Consider the following 27,132-nt stretch of genomic DNA (forward strand, 5'->3'; position numbering starts at 1 on the left):
AGGAGGAGTTGGCCTAGCGGCTAGGGCGGTCGACCTCTAATCTGGGGAACTGAGTTCGAGTCTCAGAATGACGAAAACATCCAGTGATTCTGGGCAAATCACTTAATCTCCCCATGCCTAACACAAAAAACGAATGTGTTCTCATGTAATGCAACTAGTGCTATGTAAAGGGCTCTGATAACTGATTCGGGTCAAGTTTGCGCTATGTAAAACTCTGTAAAATAAAAATTAAAAAGAAACAGGCCCTCAGCATCTTAGTGTTAGTGGGTGTCAATGTTGTGTTGTGTTGTGCTGTGTTATGTTGTGTTACACACAGTTACATGGCACTAAAGTGGAATCAAACTTTCTAAGGCTTTGTAATGAAGGCTCTTTTAATGATGATCCAGTGGGAAATATAAATGCCTTAAACCTAAAGTCAGGCGGGTTGAGCAGAAGACTGCTCTCTGGGGAATCTTCCAGGTGACGTCAGTGGGACGGCGGAAGAGTAGGCGCTTGAAGGAACCTGATTGTAGGAGGGTAAGTTGGCATTGGAGCTGCGGAGTTGATTCTGTACTTCATGTATCACTTGATATCTGTGTGTGTGATGCTGAAGGGACTGTATGGGGTATGTGCTGGGGGGCACACCTGTGCAAGCAGGTTGAAGTGACAGCGATTTCGGGTGAGTGCTTTCCTCTCTTTGCATTGGTAACGGCTCGTGTTGTAGTAAATCAACATTTCCCACCCCCTCTACCTGTAACACCTCCTTGCAATCTTTAATGAAAACAGATTTTCCTACCAGATCAACAGCACATTCAATGTGGTGAGGAAAGAGCCTTTACAAGCAGTCTTTGCCACACAATGCACACTTATCTTATAAGTACTTCCCATCCGTGGTAAAGACATCTGCATGGTAAAGGCTGCATGGAAAAGAGATGCATGGTAATTGCCCCGATTACTTACCGGTAATCTTCATTACTCCGAGTATAGTCTTCCTCGCCACATGAGTTCCCATCCCTCCCTCCCTGTCTGGATATCGGCTTCATGTTTGTGCTTGGTAGTTTCAGGCTGATGGGTTGGGCCGGCCCGCCTCTTATAGAGGTCAGGTGGTAATGGGTCGGCCATTTTGGAAAGGCATGGGAGGCATGGGAGGCTGACTTTTCGCTTTGGAGGGTTCTGGTGTGGAGCTGAAGCTCACTTTGTAAGTCATGTGGCGAGGAAGACTAACGAGGAGGTAATTGCAATGCTGTGTAAAGACCTACATTCAATGTGTGTTGCCTCTAAGAAGTATGAATGAGTAGAAGTCACCCTACTCATGCTTTGCTAGTTCCACCTTAGGTCCTGATGCTGTTACATTCCCTCTGAAAACGGTGACAGGGATCACCTTCAAAGATTGATGTAAAGCCGATTTATTTCAGTAACCTTACTAACGCGCTCCAAAACCCTTCCTCTCGGGGAGCTACAGTGATTCCTTGTGAATCAGGTATTTACTGACTTTAAAGCTCCTTGAGTCAGTATATAGTTAATGATTACTTTTTAGACTATGTCATCTTTCATTGTAATCTATTCCGCTTTGATATTTATATTAACAACTCTGTCCCTTGAAGGCAGGCTCGCTTATCTCGCTGTGATGCTATCGCAGGCAAATCCCTTTATCGCAGGGACTCAGCTGCTCAGCTCCGGGGGGCCTTAGTTTGTAATCTGCCTCAGGTGGGATGCGCTTCTGATATTCATATCTGCAAAAGACGTCTCAAAATGATGCTACCTCAAAGTTTCTGCACTAAATAATCCTCACACAATATAATACACATCCACATCACTGGAACAACTCTAAAACGCCCCCATTTGTAGGACAGATCAGTATTTATATATTCTTTTTACTCATTAATATGAAAATACCCAGGGCTTTAAGTGGGATGAACAAAATGTGGGGTCTCTCAAAGGGGCGCGGCCAGTGTAATTAAGGGCGTGGTTTAAAAACATGGTAAGCTAAAAATCTGTGCTTAGCATAGTGTGCCGCCCGACTTGTATTTTGCTGTTTCTGTCATTGCATCCGGATATAATACAACAAGTAACATCATACCTACAACAAGTCAGGACTATTGGCTTTATCAATGGTTGTTAGTTGCATAAGATAAATAAGCAGTAACTATGGCTTGTATAAAATATTGAAAAAGCTTCCACTTAAAGACAATGTTGCTGCTCCTGAGCTTCAAAAAGAGAGGGGAAATCCAGAAAGAAAATGACTCTCTTTAAAGGATAACCATTCTCCTGGCTTCTCCTTGCATGACGTCATGCCGTAACTTCTTCACCAGTGAGAAGTGGGCAGTGTGAGCACGCGCACATGGATGTGCCTGCTGTCACTCCAATCGGGGAAAAAATGGATCGCCAGTGCCAAGGCCGAAAACAGAGCCCGATAGAGACCTGTTTCGACGCTCCCTTTAAAATACTGTCGGTGCTCAGCACTGGTGAGACCCGAGCCACTTAAAGCCCTGAAATAGCATTCATATGGTGTAAGGCAGTGGGGTTTGGCCATCCACGGCAGATGGGTTGCAAGGCTAGGCCGCAGGAGAAGCTGCAGGTCAGGCCCTGTGGCCAGCCCCTCCTGTGCATGGTCAAAAGATGTGAGGTGTGGCCAGGCCCTGCTCCTAACTTCTACAGAGAAATGCAAAAAGGTTGTCTCCCAGGTAGGCACAGAGCAGAGCACAGCCGCATGCAACGCCCTATGCACAATCCCTGCTGCACATCGCAGTCCTCACGGTGCGCGGGCCCTGAGCTGTGGGGCCCTCTCTGACACTGGCAGGCCCCTGGCCAGAGAGCTACAGACTGTGTCCGAAGCGTGGGGGTCCACCTGCAAGTGCTTTGCAGGGGGGCCATCTCATGTTCCGTTACGTCACTGCTGCGCATGGCCAAGGCGGTACGCAGTTGTGTTCCTAAATGAGTAAATCATTAAAAAACTATGAAATTCACTGAAAAAACACTGTTAAAAACTCAGTTATAATTTCTTGCTGAAAAGCACAAAACTACTGAAATTCAACCCAAACAACTCATGTGCCATCCGCCATGCTCAAAACACAAATTTGGCAATGATGCAGAAACACAAAATCAATTATCAAGATAACTACATGGTGGGTGGCACTAGTTATGGCAAGTATTGTGCAGTCAAGAGGGGGCCGAGAAAAAGGGGGGCCCAGAACATGTTTTCCCCATGCAAATTCCTTAGGGAAATTGAACAGCCCAACAGCCAGAACAGCTGAATGGAAATTACACAGAATTTGGCAGAAAGCTACACCTTTACCAGGAAAGAGTGCTCTTTGTGACTTGGTGTAAATCCGGTCAGTAGTTTTTGAGAAATTAAAGTTCAAACTGCATGTATATATAGAGGCACTGTAGTACTGCAGGTCCGGCAGATCAAAAGATTAGACTGGATTGACTGCCTTACCTCACATGTTTGGCAGTAATTTTAGGACTCAAGTCCTTATGTTCAGAATAAAAAAATGTTACAACATATGGGGGCGCAGGGTAGGGATACCCTGACCCCTGTGCCTTGTCGGAGGCCAAAATCTGATATTTTTAATAGTATCGCAGGACTTCTATAAAATGTTAAATAAAAAAAGATGGACACCTGCCCTTTTAAATTTGAAACCCCTGGGGGTGGGCAATGGTCTGTGGGTTGCCCAACCCCAATTTATTTTAGGGAGAGAGGGGGTGTGGCTCCCTCCCTGAGCCATATAGTGGTTTCGGAGCCCCCATCTCCCGGGGTCTGAAATCTTAATTATTAGGGGAGGGGGGCATTGGGCCCCCATCCTTTGGAGCCCAATGGCAGAAAGTGTCCCAGGAACCCCCTCCTCCGGGACACTGTGTTGTTCCATGCTCCCTAAAACCCGACCCCAGCTCTTAAAACTACCCCAGCCACAGCACTTAAACTACCCCAACCTCACGTCCTAAGCCCTACAACCCGGCCCCAACCATAAAAAATAACCACAACCCTCCAAGCCCTGAGCCCTAAATCCCGGCTCCATAGCCCTGAAAAATACCCGGATCTCCACTCTGAAACCCGACCCCAAGCCCTCTAAAATACCCTGACCCCGCCCTAAAACCTGACCCCTAGCCCCAAAACGACCCCACCCCCCGCCCTAAGCCCTACATCCTTGCCCTCTAGCCCTGAAAAATACCCACCCTCCACTCTGAATCCTGCCCCCAGCTATGTAAAATATCCTGACCCCCCGCCCTAAGACCCGGCTCCCCCATTCCTTAAAATTACCCAGACTTCAATCTTAAAAACTATTCCACCCCCCACCCTGAGCCCTAAATCCCGTATCCCAGCCCTGAAAAACCCCTTCACCCTAAAACTCGGCCCCAGCCCTGTAAAATACCCCAATCCCAGGCCAACCATCAAAAAAACAAAAAAGTACTCATCAAGCCGCCGTTCCTTCTATTTTTATCCGCAGGAAGTCTCCAACCCCTCTCACCACCTGCCCACTCGCTCCAATGCCAAACTGCTGTCTGCCTTAAACACACAAACACCTTTACCACCTTTACAATGTAAATCGTTGTAAAGGAATATGCGTGGTTAAGGCATATGCGTGGTAAAGGCAAGCCTTGGTTCACTTGCGTTGTAACGGCATGAGTGGTGTAGACCACGTTGTTAATACTATTTCCCCTCCAGGATATGGAGTATAGCTTTGCTGTCTCCAGCAGGAGCAGAAACAAACGCTGCTCCTGCGGTGTTGTCATCAATTATGTCATTTGAGATGTAGCAGTGATGTTATCAATGCAGTCAATGAACATGTCATGGGCGTAGTAATATGTGAGATAATTATTAGTGTATGGTGAAGGCGCAAGTTATAGTTACTCCAGGGCACGAGTTATAGATACTTGAGACAATTATAACTGGTGAATTTCAGTACATTTGATAGTTTAAAATGGCTTGTTTTAAATGACATTTTCACCTAGCTATAATGTCCCTTTAACCTTTGTTTTTTTCAGTGAGTTTATAAAGTTAATAAAAAAACTAACAAACCAATGTATGACAAAGAAATACAGATAGAAGAGGCTGACAAAAAGCAAAAGGAAGAACGAGCAAAAGTAGGGGACGAAAAAGCAAAATTGGGAAGAAGTTACAATACATGGGACTACCAATACCATTGAGTTTTCATTTTTCAAACAAAAAAGGGTGAATTTAGAAATTAGACTTTGTAGACGTTTTCAAACTAGTACATAAGGATCTTCAGTCAAAGGAAGAGTCAAAAGAGAAGGAGTGGGAGCTGGTGAGGCAGCCAAGCGTTCCTATCACAATCGAGAACTGGACCACGGCCTTCATGATATACACCAGCGTATATTGTGAAAAACATGTTGAAAGAACAGTGGCACTCTTTACATACGTGGACATCAAAAGTAAGGCTCTGATGCATTTTGGAGGTTAAGCCTGGCAAAGATATGGAGAGGAGTTCCAGGCGAGGATAAATTTGAATCCAGACATGTGATGGGGGGTGTGGATTCAGAATTGTGGCTGCAATGGTTGTCTCCTAAACATCTGCCAGCCACAACACACACAGCAAGCAGCCTTTACTTTATCGGGCCGGACAACACGGGATGGGTGCATATGCAAGAGTACAGGGTGTGGTCATAGGGGCATGCTGGGTTTTCAACAGGGGCTTTTGCTAGGTAGCTATAAGCAGAAAGGTTCCAGGTGTAAGAGCAGTCTGGGTGACACAATGCTTTGCAATGGTGACCAGTGGAGACCAATAGAGAACAGACAGTTGTAGGATCAGTCACCCAATCACACAATGCTTTGCAATGGTGACCAGTGGAGACCAATAGAGAACAGACAGTTGTAGGAGCAGTCACCCAATCACACAATGCTTTGCAATGGTGAACAGTGGAGACCAATAGAGAACAGAGACGGAAAGGGTTAAAAGTCACAGCCTATGCCAAGGGGTGCATATACCGGTTATGGTAGATAGATTGAAAGCATGACTGCATTTATATCCAGAGGCAGCAGCAAAATGGAATGGGGCGTTTCAATAAGCTTGTTGTTTGGGCTATCAAGTGACAAAGGTCAGAGATATTTTGAGATCAGCCAGAAAAATAAAATAAATTGTGGTAAAGAATCTGGCTAAGGAAATCAATTTTTGAGTTGCCATTACCAGATTATCTTTGGTGGTCATTCCCAAGAAAACAGACGGTGAATGCCATTTGATCCACTATTTATCATAGCTGGAAAGGACATCAGTTAATGATTTCATTGCAGCACAGGATACCGGGGTACAGTATGCATTAGTGGACTATGCTATGAAGCTAATTAAGTGAGGGGGGGTAAGGAAGCGAGCTAGCAAAATGTGATATTCAATCTGCATTTTGCTTGTTGCCGCCAGTACATCCTGCTGATTTCTGTTTATAATGCATGCAATTCGAAGGAGCAATTTATGTAGACAGAGTTTTGTCAATGGGTTGTGCAATATCTTGTTCATTTTTTGAAACTTTCAGTACTTTGTTGTAATGGGCAATTTCAAAGCAATCAGGCCATACATTAGATTCACATTATTTAGATGATGTTTTGCATGTAGGATGACCAAATTCTGGTGAGTGTTTGAGAAACATTTGCAGAATTTCAAAGTGATTGAGAATGTTTGCAGAATTTCAAACAAACGACAGACGACTTGGGAGTAACATTAGCTCCAGAGATAACAGAAGGGCCAAGCACAGTACGTATTGACTTTTCTTGGTACAGATCTAGACACAAGGGAGATGGTGGCAAAATGACTGGTGAAAAAAAAGTGGCTGAAATAAAATCATTTTGGATAGAATAAGAGACAAAGGACTGGACCTGAGGAAAGTTCAGAAACTATTCGGCTATTTGAACCTTCCTTATAGGGTGGTGAAGGCAGGGAGGACTTTCTGTAGGGGGTTGTCAGGTCCGGTATTACCACATCATAGAGCGAGGATTACAATGGCAGTAAAGGCAGACATAAGCATTTGGAGGACATTCATAGATTACTTTAATGGAGTTTCCATGCATTTTCTAGAAGAAAGAATAACTAGGCAGCTGCAATTTTTTTCAGATGTGGCAGTTGCATGGGGTTTGGTCTATTTTGGGAAGGGCAATGGTGAGTGGAAAGATGGCCAAATCATTGGATGATACAATGCAGAAGTATAGCGCTTCTGGAATTGGTGTTGAAAGTAGGCTGAAACCGTCAACATTATCGGCGCCCTCTTGCTCTCCTTAACCTTTTTGTGCGCGTAAAACAGCCGCCATTTTGAACACCATGGCTTCCCTGCTCCCGCCGAGAGCCAGCGCGCCTCTCTCCCACTCCTAACTTCGCCGGCATCCCCCGCATACTGACAACCCCCCCTGCCTGCACCTGCCGCGAATCATAAAACCCCTCTTCAGCGCTGCTCTGCCCCAGACCCTCGTCCTGTTCCCAGCGCGACACCTCCCCTCTTCCCATTTATGATCCCCGGCCCTTTGATGCAAACCCCATTTCCCCGTGTGCCCGTTTGTCTTCCCCGTTCCCAGGCCGACACCCAGCTCTGCCGATACCAATCCCTTGCCCCTCCCCGTACAATAGAAAGCTTCCCTCCTCAAAGGACCCCCGAGATGATCAAAGCCCCCCCCCATCCCACGAGATCCGATCGAAACCCACACACTCCGTGGATCGGCGGAATATCCAGCTGCGCGATGATCATCACCTGTTGTGAACGGGGCGGGGACTTCCACTGTAATCTTGCGTGGGAACGGGCTGGGAAGGGGGGGATTCTAAGGATGTCTTTCCGTACATCAAAGTATCGACGAAAATGTGTTACATGCAATAAACAGATAAACGTGTGTATAAGAGGCCAGGCCTCAGGGATGCAGTTAGAGCACCTCAGAACGATACCTTCTGTCCGTTTCGTTGTGTTCTCCTCCGGAGAGAATAAAAACCTTGTTTCCTGCCTTCCAGTCTCCAGCGCCTGCCTCTTCAATAGTTTAACTTCTTTGTGGGTTCAAGAGGCGACACCGCCGGGCAATACTTAAGGATCTTATATTCTGGTTGGTAGTGCCCCCCATTTAGTTTCTACAATTGGCGTCCCAAGCGTGGGGCCCATCAGCGACCCATGGATCCAGTGGGAGAGGTCCTGACGACAAAGTGAACGACTGCAACGATCGGGAACGCGTCTGTCCGATAGACCCTCGTCTGACAGCCGATCATCCGAACTTCACTGGTTCCGAACAGACCTCTCTCGAGTGATCTACGGTCCTGACTGGGAACCATCAGGAGTGCCGCGAGGATAACGAAGAAGAGAGGACGATCGGGCGCTGGATTCGGAAGACAGGAAACTGTCCATGCGGTCCGGGTAAGGTCGTGTAACCACGACAAGTCGCGAAATAATTGCTTGATTGCTTGTTTGTTTAAAAAAATACTAGTATTGCTCTTCTTTATTTATTTGGAGATTCACTGTCTGCAAACGGAGAAACAACGGGCTCTCTCTTTGCAAACAGTGGAGGATAGGTAGGGCAGCAGCCGTGCTTATTTTTTCTCCCCCACTCAATAATCACTTGAAACTGAACTGTTGTTCGCAAACTATTGTTTCCTGGAGATTCCCTGTCTGCAAACAGGGAAGAGACCACCCTTTTTGCAGATAGTGAAAAGGGTAGGTAACGCAGATCTTTGCGGACCTACTCATTCTCCCCATTGTTATTTATTGGTCTTTTGTTATTTTGATCCATGAGGTATTCACTGCCTGCAAACAACGTAGAATAGAAATATTCTGTCCCGTCTTTGCACCTAGTGATAAGATAGGCAGTGCTGACTTTTTAGTCCCTCGTTACGAGCCGTCATGTCTGTCTTCTCCCCACTGATTAGTAGCCTGTTTAGCCCGGACCGCTTATTAGAGATGGACCATCCAGCCCCACTGGAAGGCACCCCTAATAAGGACATGTTCATGAAGCATGGATTGACCGCTATAGCCTATAGTAAACTATGGCATAAATATACAAAAAAGGGTCAAGAAAGTCAATGGCCCCTGATAGGATCCTTCGATGATGATAAAATAAAAACGCTAGAAACTGCCCTGGGTAAAAACAAGACAACACCTACTATGCTTGACAGCTTCGGCATGTGGCGAAAAGAAACTGAACAACGTAAAAAGAAAACTGAGAGTAGGTTGGAAAAAGAGCTGCGAAAAGCAGCCCACCTAGCTGCTCAGAAACTAGAAAAAGAGATAAAAGAAAGAGAGAAAGCTAAACAGAAACTAGAAATGGAAACGCCAAGCCAGTGTCCGGTTAGAACCCCCTCCATGCTCTACCCTGATTTACCCTCGAAACGACAAGCCAACGAGGACTTGCTGTTAGGTCCTCCTATCATCTACATGCCCCCTCCATATGCCCCTTCTCAACCCTTGGCGCAGCACGCGCCACCCCCAGGTACAAACGAAGGTACCGCCACAGCATCGGCCCCAATGGCCTCTGTGCCAGCCGAACCCCTTGTATTAAAACCCGCATCAACAACAACGTTAGACGACCATGAGACTCGAGGGGCTGGCCCTGCAAGAGCAAACAGACTAGACAAAGATGAGCGAGCGGGGATCGACAAAATAGCAAGGACACTGGTAGAAAGGAAGGATGATGAAGAGTACATCACAGATATGTTCAGCTCGTATACAGGGAGTCACAGACGACATTTTACCGTACGACTGTGTTATCATGTCTTGAATGCATACGAGGACCGATACCGAGACAAAGGTCCCGAGAGCCTAAGGACTCTGTACCGGAAGGTCGATATCGGGGATGAGGGCGAGTGTGATGTGTCGGACCTCCTTACGCGTACGCTTGAGGTTTTCCGCCACCTCACTGAACGAAAGCCGGGAGCAAAATCCGCAGCCTCTGTAGTGACCGAACCACCAACCGAGCAATCTAACACCATGATGCCAATACGTGAGGCTGCCCCTTACTGGGTTCCTCCTAGGGGTACAGGGACTCACGATGATGCAAACAACCAAGATGCGAAGGGAAGGGTAGTGTACAACTGGGTCTACCAGCCGTGGGACCGGCAAGAGATACTGACATTCCGGAAATCTCTACCCGACCTACGTAAAAACCCCACTGCCTTCTATACTGAATTGGGTACAGCCCTGGGTTCAACGATCATGACCCTGGCTGACATCGACTTGTTCTTCGGGTTATGTCTACCAGCTGATGTGTGGAAGCAAATCCGGAAAGTCGACCACCTTGAGCTGTTTGGACATACCTGGTCACAACTCGATGACCTGGACAAACAACGGGGACCAGGACAAAAGCCGTTGAAATCCATCCTAGACCTCCCAGATAAAATCGTAGAGAAATTAAAAACCCTAATCCCAGAAAAGAAAGTGGACTGGTCGATAGTAACAGCCTGTCGCCAAAAACCCCAGGAGGATGTATCGGAATACTTCTCCCGGTTTGAAACGGTGTTCTCCGATTACAGCGGCCAGGACATGACCACTGCAACCGGACACCATCTGTTTGTCCAGAATTATGTTAAGGGCCTATCATCGGAAATCTCCCAGAAACTACAGGCCAGCGAGAGTAGTTGGGCAGCCTCCAAACCTACAGCGATTCTCCAAATGGCCCAATATTATGAGCATCAGAAAAATGAAAACGATAGGGCGACAGAGAAAAAGAAGAAAGACTTAAAAGAGAGGGTGATGATTGCCAAACTGCAGGGGGTGACTATAGGACGAGACCAATACCGAGGAAACTACCAGACAAACGTCCCTAAGACTACATTTCCCCAGGACCGCACTCTGACTTCCTACAGTGGACGCACAGACCTTAGAGAAGACCAGTGCGCTTTCTGCAAAGGGACTGGCCATTGGAAATCCCAGTGCCCAGTTCTTCTGGAAATGATCAGAAACAAAGACCCCAGGGATGTAGCAAATGGACCGAGACCTAAGGGACAACAACGAGGGCCCCCAAATGACGCGACTAATGACAGATCAAGCAGACCAAATACGTTCGATCGACCCCGACAGAACCAATATCAACAATCTGACTATGACGACACTCACACCTTCGCATAGGACAGCCAAGGGCGAGGGAGGGATCCAGTCGAGCTCTATGTTGACCAGCAGGGCCCTTATGTCACTGCTAAGGTCCTGGGTACCAAGTCTCCATTTCTGGTAGACACTGGCGCAACACGTAGTGCGTTATCTAAACGACTGATTCCAAGGGCACCCTTGTCTGGCTCACTCATAACATCGACAGGTTTCGATGGAACGCCCTCCACCAACCCTTTGTCTGCCCCGATTCTCTTTGACGTAGAAAACAACACCACCGACACCACGTTCTTGCTTTCCTCCAATAGCCCTGACGCCATTATGGGACTTGACTTACTGAAACACTTCCGAGCGACGATTAGGTGTTCTCAAGATGGAGTTCGAGTGTTTCTTTACGACAACCCCGTTCTGCTTAGACATTGCTCTCCCCGACACATGTTTTCCATCACCGACGTTGACGCGTCCCTGCTTGGCACTCTACCTCCGTATCTGTGGGCCAAAGCGGATTCGGACGTAGGGCGTATGTTAATTGACCCAGTGCACATTACTGTCCGACCAGACGCAACGCTCCCAAAACTCCCACAATATCGGATATCGCCAGAGGGCGAGAAGGCATTGGTAATGATTATCCAGTCACTGATAGACGCAGGAGTGGTAGAGGAAGTGGTTAGCAACGTTTGCAACAGCCCTATCTTGCCCATTATCAAGAAGCAGGGAGAGGGAGATGAGAAAGCATACCGTTTCATCATCGACCTCCGAGAGATCAACAAAGTGGTGGTACCCCAGTACCCTGTGGTCTCAGACATCACCACCATCCTGACCTTGATTCCATCCACTGCCACCACCTTTTCCGTCATCGACCTCAAGAACGCATTCTTCTCCATCCCCATCCACCCGGACAGCCGATATCTCTTCGGCTTTACCCTAAAAGCCCGCTCATATAGGTTTTGCCGAGCTCCTCAAGGCTACACGGAAAGCCCTAGCATCTACAGCCAGGCCCTCAAAAGACAACTAGACCAAGTCCAGTTACCCGACGGGGTGGTGTTGGTACAATATGTCGATGACATCCTTTTGGCAGCCGACACCACCCCTCTAGCGGTTACCGCCACCATTCAACTCTTGCACTTCCTTGCGGAAAATGGCCACAAGGTCTCCAAGAAGAAGTTGCAATTCTGCCTACCCCAGGTCACTTACCTAGGCCACCTTTTGTCCAAAGATGGAAGAAAACTCACCCCTGATCGAATCCAAACCATTCTAGATACCCCTGTCCCTAAAACCCAGAAGCAGGTTCGCTCCCTATTAGGCCTCACCTCCTTCTGCCGACAATGGTTACCAAACTTCAGCCTCGTTGTAAAACCACTGCTTTCTCTGCTAAACAAAGACGTCCCTTCCCCACTCCCTTGGACCCCTGAGTGTCAAACTTCCTTCACAGAACTGCGAGATGCCCTTTGCTCAGCCCCTGTCCTGGGTACCCCTGATTACAAAAAGCCCTTCTCCCTTTACACTCACGAAAGGGAGGGGTGCGCTTTATCTGTCCTGACCCAGGCCATCGGCCCTAAGCAACGACCGTGCGCTTACTTCTCTGCCACTCTTGACCCTGTCGCCAGAGCCTTGCCTGCCTGCCTTCGAGCTGTAGCTGCTGCTGCAGTCTCTATCCGACAGAGTGAGGGGATTGTGCTCTCGAATTCCCTCACGGTACTGGTACCCCATGCAGTCGACACCCTCCTGAACCAAACCAAGACGCAACATCTGACGAGTGCACGACTGACTGGATACGAACTGACCTTGCTTGCCCCCCATATCACCCTGAAAAGATGCACCACACTGAACCCAGCAACTCTGTTACCCTTGCCAGAGAACGATCCCAATGTGCACCCCGTACATGACTGCGTGACTCTTACGGACGAACAGACCAGGAGTAGGGTCGATCTCAGAGACACAGCTTTCCCTGACCCCGACGGGGAGTTGTGGGTGGACGGTTCTTGCATCAAACTCCCCGATGGTACCACTTCCGCTGCCTATGCAGTCACCACGGCTCGAACTGTAGTAGAAACAGCCCGCATCACCCAGCGATCTGCCCAGGCAGCGGAACTGATCGCTTTGACGCGAGCCTGCATCCTGGCAACAGGAGCCACAGCGAACATTTACACCGACAGCCAGTATGCCTTCGGGGTGGTTCACCATTTTGGGCTCCTCTGGAGGGAGAGAGGATACTTGACCTCACACGGCACACCCATTTTGCACGGGGATTTAGTCTCCGCCTTAATCGAAGCTGTCCTCCTCCCCAACAAACTTGCCGTTATCAAATGCCAGGCACACAAGAAAGTAACAGACATTATTGGACAGGGAAATGCACTAGCCGACATCACCGCCCGAACGACAGCTGAAAATAGAACGACAACACATATGTACGTGACCAGGTCACAAGCAGAAAACTGGACTGACGCCAAGGACACAATTAGAGACATACAAACGACTAGCACACAACACGAATTGACTGAATGGACACGGGTGGGATTGAAAGACGATGAAGGCTGCTGGCGGACAAAAGACACGAACAGATGGTTGCTACCTGATTCGTACTTGATTCCCATATTAACCATGGCACACTCCCCTGCCCACATAGGATCAGCCCCCATGATCGAACTTGTCTCCAGGGTTTGGCACAATGACAAGATCCCAGATTCCGCCAAACGCCTGGTCCAACAATGCTTAATATGCCTGCAACACAACCCCGGGAAAGGAACTGTAGTACCCCGGGGGGGATTTGGGGTCCCAAACCACCCATTTGAAGTCCTGCAGATGGACTACATCCAGCTAGACAGATGCCAAGGCCTGAAATATGTACTAGTCGTGGTGTGCGCATTTAGCAAGTGGGTGGAAGCATATCCAACCCGTGACAACACCGCTATGGCCACTGCAAAGGTTCTGTTAAAGGAGTTTTTCCCCCGTTATGGCCTCTGCCGTGTTTTATGGAGTGATAATGGCCCCCACTTTGTAGCCAACGTTATCCAGCTCATCCTAAATGGGCTGGGTATTAAACAGAAATTCCACGCAGTCTTCCACCCTCAATCTGCTGGGCTTGTCGAACGACACAATGCCACACTAAAGCTTAAACTGGCCAAAATAGTGGCTACGACGGGCCTGAAATGGCCAGACGCCCTCCCATTGGCATTGCTATCGATGCGCTCTACCCCCACCCGACATCACTTAACCCCTTATGAAGTTGTCTTCGGTCGACCCATGAGCGTCTGGTCTGCCCCGAAACCAACTTCCATTCATGACGTTCCGGATGTCCTAATGTCTGATTATCTGTACAAATTGACTGAAACTTTGTCTGTCCTTCATCAGCAGGTGCAGCAGGCCATCCCCGATGCTTCCAGGGGTCCGGGTCACGCCATCCAGCCGGGGGACTTCGTGCTGATCCGAAATTTTCAGCGATCAAAGAGTTTGGAACCCCGGTGGACGGGCCCCTGGCAAGTGCTGATCACCACTCGGACCGCACTTCGAGTGGAGGGGAAGAAACACTGGCTGCACGCTCATCACTGCAAAAAGGTCTCTCCAGCCCTGGCCACGACAGACACCGTCAACACCCAAGAAGAGCTCCTGAACCAGGACCGACCATCGTTGAACTGCTACCCTGATACTGAGACACTTGAACTTTCAAAACATCCTGACCCCACTGTGCCATCTCGAGAAGGGTATTTCCTGCGTCGAAAGGAGGGAGCTTCGGCTAAGTAGGCCACGGACTAGGTTAAAGGATCTCAGAACGGTGACCCAAACTACCAAGGGTTACCTGGAGAGAAGCTAAAACTAAGTCTGTGGTCCTGCCCACTACCGAGCACCTTGAAGACGAAGATGATGGAAGCGCCAGATAAGAAGATGATGGAAGCGCCAAATAAGAAGCCGACGGAGACAGCAGGAAATACCCACTACAGAAACCCGAGAATAGACAGACTCCATAGCTCAAAGACAATTGCACTCTTCATCGTAATCCTCCTCTGTTTTCTCCTCATGACTACGCTCTGGATTATGGAAGAACACGCACCTGCTCACGAAACATTCCTAACCACTGCTCAGCCTACCACCATGAAGGAACATTATCTAATTTCGCTCTCTCCTCAACTAAGAGAGAGGCGAAAGGAGTTTTGGAACAACTCTTTCGTGCAGCTACTTCACCAGCACAATCTTGCCACCAATACCACCAACTGCTGGATCTGTGGGTTGCTACCCCATGCCACTGGACATTCAATACCATTCATCCCTTCACCCTTCTCTGTCCACGGCTCCTGCCTTGCCTGGCTGATCCTCCTGCAAGAGAGCTATACGGGCAATGCCACCTCCAGCAGAACTGCAGCACATTCTTCTCATGGGGCCGGGCGAAACAAGACAAAGACACACTTCTGCCCGCTGACTCCCAGCGACTCGATCCAAATGGACATCCCGGCCAAAGAGCGAATCGAAATGCAGGTGTTCAACAATCCAACCAGACCCACCTTCTCCTATCTGCGGAAACGAACGGCTGCCACTCTGACTGTGGCCCTGACGGTCATCAACGTCACAGGCCACATGTGTGTAGAAGGACTTGGGACACAGCTGGTGGGTCGCAGCGCTTGCCGCTTTACCAGCACTCTGGATTCCACGGATCCACCTTCCTTTGTGTCATCCCCAAACATGTACTTCATCTGCGGCACGAAGGCCTACACCTGGCTCCCCAAAGGCTGGGGGGGCACTTGCTACATCTCCTTCGTCCTTCCTCCGACTTATGTAGCCCCAGCGAATCACCACCGGCAAAAACGAGCCAAAGACATTGAACAAGCCGACTCAACAGGGGCGCAGTTCCTCGATGCTATGAAAGGACTCGTCCCCCTCTGGGGCCCGATGGCAAACAGCCGTGCCATCCGACATTTGACTCAGGCAGTCGAGACAACCATGAACATCACAGCGGGCATCTTTGCCAACAACACTGCCGAGCTCCAAGCGGTCCGTTTGGTGGCTCTGCAGAACCGCCTCGTTCTAGATGTGGTTCTGGCGGACCGTGGAGGAGCATGCCGCATTATTGGGTCCAGCTGTTGTACATACATACCGGACAACTCACCCTCAGTGTACAAAGCCATCGAACATCTTCACAGACTCTCTTCGGAAGTTCACCAAGAGCAAGAAGAATGGTCGCTTGGTGGTTGGTTCTGGGACACCGTCAAAAGCTGGGGCTGGAGACTGCTCACCATTATCCTGATTCCCGTAGTTGTAATATGTGGCCTACGCTTAGGAATTCAATGTTTGCCACCTATGTGTTCTTTATGTGCGAGTTGTATTTTTCCCAAAACTGTGGACATTGGAAGCGAACATATGAGAGCATTGTATGATACCGAAGTTAGGAATTTGATGAAAATTGACATTGAGTAAGCAAGTTGGCTAGATATGTTGAAAAGGGAGGACTGTTGAAAGTAGGCTGAAACCGTCAACATTATCGGCGCCCTCTTGCTCTCCTTAACCTTTTTGTGCGCGTAAAACAGCCGCCATTTTGAACACCATGGCTTCCCTGCTCCCGCCGAGAGCCAGCGCGCCTCTCTCCCACTCCTAACTTCGCCGGCATCCCCCGCATACTGACAACCCCCCCTGCCTGCACCTGCCGCGAATCATAAAACCCCTCTTCAGCGCTGCTCTGCCCCAGACCCTCGTCCTGTTCCCAGCGCGACACCTCCCCTCTTCCCATTTATGATCCCCGGCCCTTTGATGCAAACCCCATTTCCCCGTGTGCCCGTTTGTCTTCCCCGTTCCCAGGCCGACACCCAGCTCTGCCGATACCAATCCCTTGCCCCTCCCCGTACAATAGAAAGCTTCCCTCCTCAAAGGACCCCCGAGATGATCAAAGCCCCCCCCCATCCCACGAGATCCGATCGAAACCCACACACTCCGTGGATCGGCGGAATATCCAGCTGCGCGATGATCATCACCTGTTGTGAACGGGGCGGGGACTTCCACTGTAATCTTGCGTGGGAACGGGCTGGGAAGGGGGGGATTCTAAGGATGTCTTTCCGTACATCAAAGTATCGACGAAAATGTGTTACATGCAATAAACAGATAAACGTGTGTATAAGAGGCCAGGCCTCAGGGATGCAGTTAGAGCACCTCAGAACGATACCTTCTGTCCGTTTCTTTGTGTTCTCCTCCGGAGAGAATAAAAACCTTGTTTCCTGCCCTCCAGTCTCCAGCGCCTGCCTCTTCAATAGTTTAACTTCTTTGTGGGTTCAAGAGGCGACACCGCCGGGCAATACTTAAGGATCTTATATTCTGGTTGGTAGTGCCCCCCATTTAGTTTCTACATTGGTTCCCTTACTCATTGCATTGGTGGTGTGGGGTAAAGGGCAGTTATGTTCAGAGTTGATAACTGGATGGTGGTTGACTTGGTGAATAAGCCTGGTAGAGCTGGAAAGGGGAGTTGAGTGGGGGATGCTTGCTGGTGGCGTGAGAGAGATTGGGAATGAAATGCAAGGGGTGCGAATGGAAGAAGAATAATGTTTTGGTGTATTCTTTGAGGGAACGTTTGCACTTTGAGGAGATTTTAAGGAAGGGGGTGTTAGTAGTTCTTATGATGAATTATTGTGGTGGTGCTTATGGTGTATTTATATACTAATGAGTTATGAACCGCAGGTCTGTCAAAATAAAGCGGTCTTTTTTTCCTATCAAAGTATGTAGCGTGGGATTTATTGCACGGTGGAGCACATGGGCACCGGCTATACACTGTCAGATACCCTGTGGCGTCACCCGGAACATTAAGGCAGAGGCACCGGAAGTAATAAGGGCTTCAGGAAGAGAGGTGCGACATTGACTAATGGCCTCTGAAGGGTGCGCGCGCCGGGTTGTTTACCCATCAGGCTGGTTGGTGCACACCATGCCTTCAGCGGTGTGACATGACACGCGGCAGGTGCACCCTCACACCTCTCCGTGACAAGCGGCGCGAGCGGTGCCTCGCGGACGGGGATATTAATGGAGAGCCTCAGCAGGTTGTCTCTGTGCATCTCAATGGAGACTGCTCGCGCGACATCCGCTGTGACAGGCACAGGGGGCTGGGGAACGATGCGTGGCGCTTCAGGGAGGGCGGGGTCCTGTGGAAGACGTCAGTGTTCGCTCTCCCTTTCTCCCCATTTCCCTGCTTGGTATTTTCCCTGGACCGGTGGCCTGTGTGTGCTTTGGACATGTCTCCTGTACTTGTTTGTTTGGATGGGGCAACGAGTATCAATATTTTGCACGTTGACAAAACACAATTTGTGATCGACCTATGATTTTATTTTTATTCTTCAACTAGAACAAAATGTTTAGATTAAAAGCTATTAAATTTGGAATGTATGTATTTATTATATATTTTATAATTATTTTAGTTTTTTTTATATTGCCTATTTTATGTTGTTTTGGATTAATATTCAACAGGTGCAGTAGTGCTATCAAGAAAAATTAAATAAATAAAAATACATGTTTAAAGGGGAGATTTCATGAGCAACACCTGTGTAGGTGTGTGTAGGTGTGTGCGGTAGGATTTGTATGGTTTTACTCACTTCTGGAATTCATAACATTGTCTAGTGCACGTGTGACAGCAGTGGGATTCAAGGGCTAGTAGTCCCCCTCGGCGAGGAGAGCCCAGGGATGAAAGGCTGAGTTCCAAGTTATGTTGGATGGAGCATTCTGACATGTTGACATGGTTTCGTAAAATGTTCTATTTAGCGGCGTGAACCCCTTTCCTGTTGCTTGGCGGTAAGCTTATGTATAAGTTACACATTTCAATCATTTATTTCTTTATTTATGCTTTTTATATAGTACCTGCAGTTTGCCCTCTGGACCTCTCAGAACTCCAGTCCAGATCGACGGTAATGGCGTTACGAAACTTGAGGGGCCCACCTTGCAAGGTACATGGAGTGGCCACCACTGGTCTTAACCAGGAGCTTTCAGGTCAGGGTACTGCGCTGAGGGTGGCCCCGGAGCTTGCCCCCCCAACACCTCGGGGCTGCAGGGGCCTTAGTTACGCCACCGGTCGAGGGTACGCATCATATGTAAGGATGGGTACAGGTCTGTACCTCGGGGTTTGACAGAGGGTGTGTGGAAACCTGATCACTGTTGTAAGGACCTGGGGGCATATTACCAAGGGCTAGTATCGCCGCTTTTTTCGGCGAATTGTGCCGAGAAAGCGGCGATACAGCTAGAGCCCTATTACCATGGGCACTTTAAAGCTGGGCAGAGCCCACTTTGCATGCCGGCGATAAACATCGCTAATGACATGCAAAGTGGGCGTTCCCACGTCCAACCACATGTAAAATGTGGTTGGAGGTGGGAACACCCTATTACCAAGGCAGGCGTTGGGAGACAAAAACCTGCGATAAACTCATTTATCGCAGGTCTCCCAACGCTTGCTCCGACCAGGCATTAGGCATTGTTAACATGGGGGTGTGGATCATAAAGCTGAATCCACCCCCCCATATTATCAATGCACACATTAGCGCATGAAAACAACGTTTGGTTTCATGCGCTAATGTGCCATATCGCCGACTATTGCCGGATTTCTAATCGCCTGCCTGTTGCGCATTGATAATTGCGCGCTAATTAGGCGATGAAATCCGGCGATAGCCGGCGATACTGAGATGTGCGTTGTGCGTTTTGCAACGCACACCTCGGTAATATGCCCCCTGGTTCTTCTTGAAGGGAGGAGACAATTTGGGGTCAGGTCCCCAGATGCGTTGACGAAAGGCAAGAAACTCCTGGAAACAAGCATTGGCAAAGCCAATAGCTCTCACCTTTGAGACCTACTGGCTTTGCCAATGCCTTTTGTATATGCTGTATAGCATCAACAAATACCGTACAGCATGAACAAAGAGGAAAGAAAGGTGCAGTGACACTGCTGCTGGTAGCTGCGCCCCTTTGTTGTCATATGCATGCACAATGACATATGCATGTGAATCGGGTGCCAATTCTTTTTATTTACCAAAGCGCCGTAGCACAAAAATGTGTTTATTTTGAAAATGAAATGAACACCAACAATTTGCTGCCAGAGCCTCCTATAAACAAAGAAATAAAAATAGGACTTCGGAGGGTGAGAAGGGAAAAACACACGGAAAAGGGAGCAAGGACTGAGGGCAGGCAGGGAAGCACGGAGTGGGAGAGTAACAAAAGAGAAGCACAGAGGTGAGAGAGCAGAGGGAGAAAAGCACGAGACAGACAGCTGGAAAACAAATGTGCTTTGATGGAGTGCTTAAGCAAAAAGAAGAAAGTCGCTTCCCTAAAAATGAGCAGTGGAAGGATACAAGTAAAGAGGATATGCTCCAGGGGAGGAACAAACACGAGATTGACTAGTCAGGCCATTAAATAAGGAAGCAAATGAGAGTGACAATAAAACCAACCAATGGAAAGCTATGGATGAGCTTTAAGCTCACTGTAAGTTCTTGATAAGCTGACAATAGGTCCTTAGCAACCAGACAGCTGCCCTGTCTGGTAGACTTGACCTAAAAATGCTTCTTCAATTCTGTAATGAATGGGCAAAGACTTTGTAGGTCCCGCAGAAGTGGCTCAGGTGGTTTCAAAGCTTTGAACCAGGACTTTAATGGTTTTATTGTGTTTTGTATTAATAGCCAACGGCCGGGTACAGTAGTGCTATAAAGAAATGTTAAATAAATAAAAATACGTTTAATGTGGAGATTTCATGAGCAATACCTGTGTAAGTTTTAAAGATTGATTGGAAAACACATTTTCCTCCCTTCAATTCCCCACTCCACTGGGCGTCAGTGAAACTACAACACCCAGAATTCATTAGGTGATCATGTGAAAGTTCAGGCCTGGAAACAGTGTCCATAATGACCTGGAAGGAGGTGGTCACACACAATCTAATCAATGTTCTTCATTAGTGATAGGCTCCTCACGATTAAAGGTACCTGCAGGAAAGGATAACACAGCAATGCTCTCGCAGCCACAAAAACAGTGTGAAAATAGAAAAAGACAAACAGTAGCAATATAGATAAAAGAAAGCAGCAGATCTCTATGTTCAAGTTCTTTTTCAAGTGATGTTTTAATTGGATCCAAGCTCAGCCGACACGTGTTTCATCGCGTTAAAGTGGAGTCAACACGACTCTTCAGGGCTAGTGGATAACTTCAGGCATCCACGGTTAGATGCGGGATTTCAGCGAGGTAGATGGCGTGTCCTGATGAGATATTGGCGAGTCTGCCAATATGTTTAATCGATCAAGACCCTGGTTCCGGGTTGACACGTATGTCTTACACCAGTAAGGTAAGAAGTAAACACAAAAATTGTTGCACGTCTGATTTCAAAGGAGACCATGCACGAGTGCGTGAATAGCCGTACCGGGAGGGGACCCGACTGCTGGAATTACAAGGTGGATCCTTAGTATATGACTCTTCGCGGGTAGCTTTAGACTTACAGCCGGTGTCCCTCCTCCGTTGGTTCCCGGTCGCCGTGTTCCAAGGACGGACCTTGGAACCTTACTGGTGTAAGACATACGTGTCAACCCGGAACCAGGGTCTTGATCGATTAAACATATTGGCAGACTCGCCAATATCTCATCAGGACACGCCATCTACCTCGCTGAAATCCCGCATCTAACCGTGGATGCCTGAAGTTATCCACTAGCCCTGAAGAGTCGTGTTGACTCCACTTTAACGCGATGAAACACGTGTCGGCTGAGCTTGGATCCAATTAAAACATCACTTGAAAAAGAACTTGAACATAGAGATCTGCTGCTTTCTTTTATCTATATTGCTACTGTTTGTCTTTTTCTATTTTCACACTGTTTTTGTGGCTGCGAGAGCATTGCTGTGTTACAGTTTGGGTAATCTTTGATTGTCTTGGAACGGTTTTTGGGTTAATCCGTTCGCCCTATACGCGCCACCCATCAGAACTTATCTCCACACACAATCCAACGTATACTCTAGGCAGAGCGCCATTTTCTGAAATTCCTCAAAACCTTTTCAGCTTTTTGTCCCTGCAGGAAAGGATGCTTTGTTAAGATTCAGTATGAAGATAGGCTGGTTAAAGCCCAAATGTGCGTATGGTTTTCTGTTCACCTTATGCAGGGCTGGAGTCGGGGTACCGCGCGGGAGGACGGCGTCCCTCCACTTATTTTACCGGGGGGACGGCGTTCCCCCGCCAAACAGCTGGACTTCACTCTTTGGCCTCTCTGGGACGAGGAGCTCGGCACCTTTCGTGACGTCACTTCCTGTCGTGATGTCCCTTCCGGTGACTGCGTTCCCCCACTTCTTTTTTTACGACTTGTGCCCTGACCTTATGGAACAGTACCGCCAGGATGGCTGCCTGGCCCTGGGTCTTCAGGGAGAGGAGTCTTTGAGACAGAGCCAGGCAGCACTCTCTCCAGCTGTCCTCTGAAGCACACTTTACAACCCTCTCTGGGCTATTTTTACAGGCCCTTCTCCTTCCGTACAAGATGTTTTGTTATTGAGCTATTTTCATCGGAGACTGTTTTTTTCTCTGAAATAGAACACCTTTTAGAGCAATGTTTGGACACCAGGCATCTTAAAGTTTGGATGTTAAATTTAACCACAGCTAATACATCTTTAATTGCTGTGCATTTTTCTGGAACTGCTCTTTGAGGGGTGGATGTTTTTTTTAAAGGAATTCATTTCACAAGAAGGCCTTCTTGTGGATCTGCTCTTTAAAGAAACATTACTTGAGGTTTTCAGAGTTTATTTTGGACCAGTTCTCAAAGCTTTGACCATGAAGACACCTCACTTATATTTTTCTTTTTTGCAGTTTTATATAGCGCAAACTCGACCCGAAGGTACTGGAGCACTTTACATCAGCACCAGTTACATCAGACTAGGACACATTTACTTTTTTATGCAAGTGGAAATTATGTGATTTGCCCAGAATCATAGGGTGTGTTGACCCGACGCCGAGACTCAAACCTCATTCCCCAGCTCGAACGTTGGTAACTCTGGACGTTACTTATGCCTAGAAAAGGTCATTATATACGCATAGGCATAATACAGCGCATTCTTACTGTTCTATACAAAGGCGACATCGATGTATATGTAGTGTAATTCTTGAATACACTACAGACGTGAGCGTTTCACATTGGTTAAGGCTCATCTGTTAGATGAGGGGAGTGTCAGTGGAATACAAAACATATAAATTCCCACTCAGCATAACCCTGTGCATACAGATCTTTACCAATATGTTACTGTGCATCTCCCAGATTGATCTGCTCACTGAACTTGCACGTGCATGGGTCATCCAGAAGTAGTGCAGAAGAGGGGGCACAGTACACAAATATGCAGTTTCCAAAGGGCATGCTTAGTAAAGGAAACACGTTTTTGGATGACATGCTTAGCTAGTTAAAAAATATAATACAATTACACTAGGTTCCTAACTCTATACTTACATATTTTAAATGGTGCCCAAGCAGTAGTAGCAAAGTAAGCGTGTCAGCAATGTCTGCGACTAGTATTCACTTACACCAGTATTTTATAACTCGCATAGTTTATGCCCATGTAGGATAGGAATGCTAGCATAGCAGCTGAACACTCTAAGGCTCATAGCAAACATAGTCATAACCAGTCATGAACTAAAACTCCAAGCGTGCTTAGGCATATCCCAGCACACAGGGAGGAGATGTGTCCTAGCGGCTAGAGCTGCTGATTTTGGAACCTTGGGGCCTAGTCCGAATCCTACCTTCAGGTCCCTTGACTTAACATCGTGTGGTTCAGGGGAAATCACTCAATCTCCCTGTGCCTACATTTGTGTGTCCATCAAAGGTAATTGTGCATTTCTCAGTTGAGTACACAAGCTTGATTTTTTTCAGTACCTATCCTGGCTGAGTGCTTCCTGTTTAAATACCAAGGAAAACACATGCAATGAAAATGCTTACTTTTCTGACTAAGAAGGAGAGAGTAGGGACAGCAGATATCTTATGTTGTAAAATTGATGTTGTTTGTTGCAATATTTAAAAGACCTTACATATCGTAGACTCATCCAGCGGCGATCATGACCGGCCACTGCACCGCACTCTGCCATTGCAGTTCAATGGAAGGGTATGACCAATGGGTGGAGCCATTGCATGCCCCTTTTTAGGTCTCGCCTACGCAGTGCACATGCTCTGCATAGGAGACCTTTAGCCGTCGCTCTGCTCTTTTTGGTCGAACACACTCATGCTTGTGGCGGCATCCACCTTGCGGAAGCGCGCAGGGGCACGCCACAAGCATGAGTATGTGCTTCCAAAATGAGCAGACTGCTCTCCCGAGCGCACACGTGCGCACCACTTTTGGGCTCACCTGCTCCCCCTCTCTCTCACAATTAACTTTTGCGGCCGCGGGGCCGCGCTTGTGTTTCAGTGCTTGTTGTTGCTGACAGCATTCACCCCGCTCCAGTCAGTAGCGGCCCGTGTCCTCTTGCCCCTTCCTCTCCTGCACCTCCATCTCAGCGGTGAGCATTTCTTGGAAGCAGAGAAAGGTTCAGTTTGTGATTAGTTGTCGACAGTGTGGATAAGTCTTAAACCATTCAAGCTCGTCGAGCCCACTCCTAGAAATAAATGTTATCCGTAGAACAGCGTACAGGCTATTGTTTGAACAACTCCTCTACATCATGACTGTTGCCAAAATACGTCAGCAACTACACCACCAGTATGCAAAAATAGATAATGTGATAGTTCTTTTGAACCCCTTTTGGTTCTATCCTTGTCTTTTTGTATGACATTAACCAACATTCCCAATGCACACTGTTTGTGTACTGAAATGCAAGCATTGCACCCCCAAGAAGTGTAAGCATTATATAAAGTTAATGTTCAAATAATACAAGTCCAGTATTTTATCAGTTGGCTGAGCGCGGATCCCGAGTGAAATAACCCTGTGGCAGTGGGAGCCAGTAAAAGGGGCCGAGCTTGTGTTTCAGTGTTAGTTGTTGCACATTGCAAATTTGATTTGATTTGCAATGTCAATATCATGTAGTTTGTTAAATGGCTTCCCAGTGTGTTACCTATGTAATAAGATAACAATCATGCCTAATGGCTGACTAGTAGTTATAGGATGTGAGTCCAACAAAGGATTGTATCTAATTGTATACGTGTAACTTATTGAATGTTTTTAATGTATACATATTGTAAATAGTGTTTTGTAATTGCTTCTAGCCCTCAAGAAGTTCCAAGAGGGATGAAATGCATTGGCAAAGCAATTGTGTGGTGATTTTAAAGAGAGGACAAGTGATTTACAATAAAAGATTTACTGTAACTACAATCAAGACATACGACTATTTGATATTTTCATCTGGGAAGTCATTCTGTTTGTGATGTGTTTCTTTATTCCTTTAAATAAGCTGTACTGTGATAGCTATATCAATAGAATACACGTTTCTCGGGTGCTGGGTCATTTTGTAGTTTTGGATAACGGTGGTTTTCAACCACTAATATGGGATGTATGTGGGTCACATCCCAGACCTGCTGCACCGAGGCTTAGTGCTAATTCAATAGGCCTACTTGATAGTGAGATCCGGTGCTGGATCGTTTAAAGCTCGGAACATGATCTTTGCAAATATATGACAATCAAACTTCTGACTCACTAGGTGTCTAATAGGAGACAAAAGGAATCCATATCCCACCTTTGCTATTGCCATCGGGCCCTCGAAGTATCGTGCACTCCTCGATGCTGCCGAACGCTTCGAATAGTCGACGCACGTCGTCCTCAGACTGTTGTTTGTTCAGCATACCGACAAAGAGTTTTCTGTCTTCTGGAACAAAGTTGAGAGATGCTTACCATATTTTGGAGACATTAGAATCAAATCACAAAACTGAGCATGCTTTAAACATATTTTACTGATTCTACCATCTTTTCAATAAATAGCTAGTTCCTTTTCTTAATATGCCTGGTTTCCATATACACATTTATTGCATGTGGTTATCATTAAAACCTACGTTGGATGAATGAATGAAAGACATTTATCAAGCGCATGGCCACACCAACAGGAGTGTCCCAGCGCTAATCAGTCCACAAATCTCCCAAAAAGTCACAGAAGCTCAGAACCAAGACCAACCTATCTAAAAAGCCAAGTTTTAAGGCTCTTCTGGAACAAAAGTATGGTTACTACATTTAGGCAGTGGCATGCTTTGCTTTACTTCTTGTTAATATTTTTGTGTCATGTGCTTAAAAAAATAATCATCACACTAGCTTGACATGGCCAGACCAATTGGCTTTCCCAATGCTTGTTGACCAATGCTGAGTCAGAGAGGCTAGAAAGATAGAAAATCTGTCCTTAACCACTGTGTAGCACTATAAATCCTGAAGTCTAACAGCACAAATTGTATTTACAACACACTCAATTGTACTTACTTTGTTAACTACGAAAAGAAGAAAAGCCACCAAGAATGAACCCCATAAGAAACAGACTGCACACAGTTCCCTGTAGCATGCGCATTAACTCACTGAGCTGTAGGCATAGAGTCCCTGCTCCCTCCATTCTCCATCTTCCTCATTTACATGCAGCTCTTCAAAGTCTCCATTCACTGTTCCTCAGAGACTGCGTCTGATTTCTCAGTGGGAGAGTTAAGAGCTAAAGAATGGAAGAAAGTCCCCACCCCCTCAACAACTGCCCCCCCTCAAGAAATGACTGCATATCAAACGCTGCTGTCATTTTCTAGCGGCACGCGCGCTGAAGTAATTAGGTTTGATGGCTGACCTGAATTCCCCCCAGTCAAATCTGCTCCAATGTTTGTTCTTTTTAAACACAGAAATATTGAGTTTTGCTCTTCACGCTGCCGCTCGCTGAGCTGCTGGGAAAAGCAGTACAGCGGCGCGGCAAGAGAGGCTGCAGGCGCTGAGCCGCCTAGGAGATAGAAAAGGATGGGAGCTCGAAGGAGGCTTGGGCCTTATCCCTATCCAACATGGCGGCGTTCCTGGCCTGGCTACAAAGCAGTAGCATATGCAGAATTCTAAGAAGACTTAAGTTTAATTAGCACTCTGAATGGCATGCTGAGATTACCTCAGCCAATCAAAATGGCGAGATTAGGGGACCAATAAACTACCCTTGTTGCCCATATGCTCTTGAGAGATAACAGCTGTTAATTGCCCTTTCCCCTCACTGTGCACCTTTGCCTTTGGCTCGTATTTCTGGGGCAAGCAATTACTAGTTGTCATTGC

At 47.4% G+C, this 27,132-nt stretch overlaps 1 protein-coding gene across 1 annotated transcript in view; it reads right to left on the minus strand.

The window, feature by feature from the left end:
- CELF4 (CUGBP Elav-like family member 4) overlaps positions 1 to 27,132 on the minus strand; it is a 1,317,354-nt gene that overhangs the window by 267,491 nt on the left and 1,022,731 nt on the right. The window contains exon 4 of the mRNA XM_078674731.1: positions 25,598 to 25,726. Within this exon, the coding sequence (XP_078530857.1) occupies positions 25,598 to 25,726 (129 nt within the window). The remainder of the gene's footprint in view (positions 1 to 25,597; positions 25,727 to 27,132) is intronic.

The sequence above is a fragment of the Lissotriton helveticus genome, chromosome 2_1 (genome assembly GCF_964261635.1).
Source record: "Lissotriton helveticus chromosome 2_1, aLisHel1.1, whole genome shotgun sequence".
NCBI classification, from domain to species: domain Eukaryota; kingdom Metazoa; phylum Chordata; class Amphibia; order Caudata; family Salamandridae; genus Lissotriton; species Lissotriton helveticus.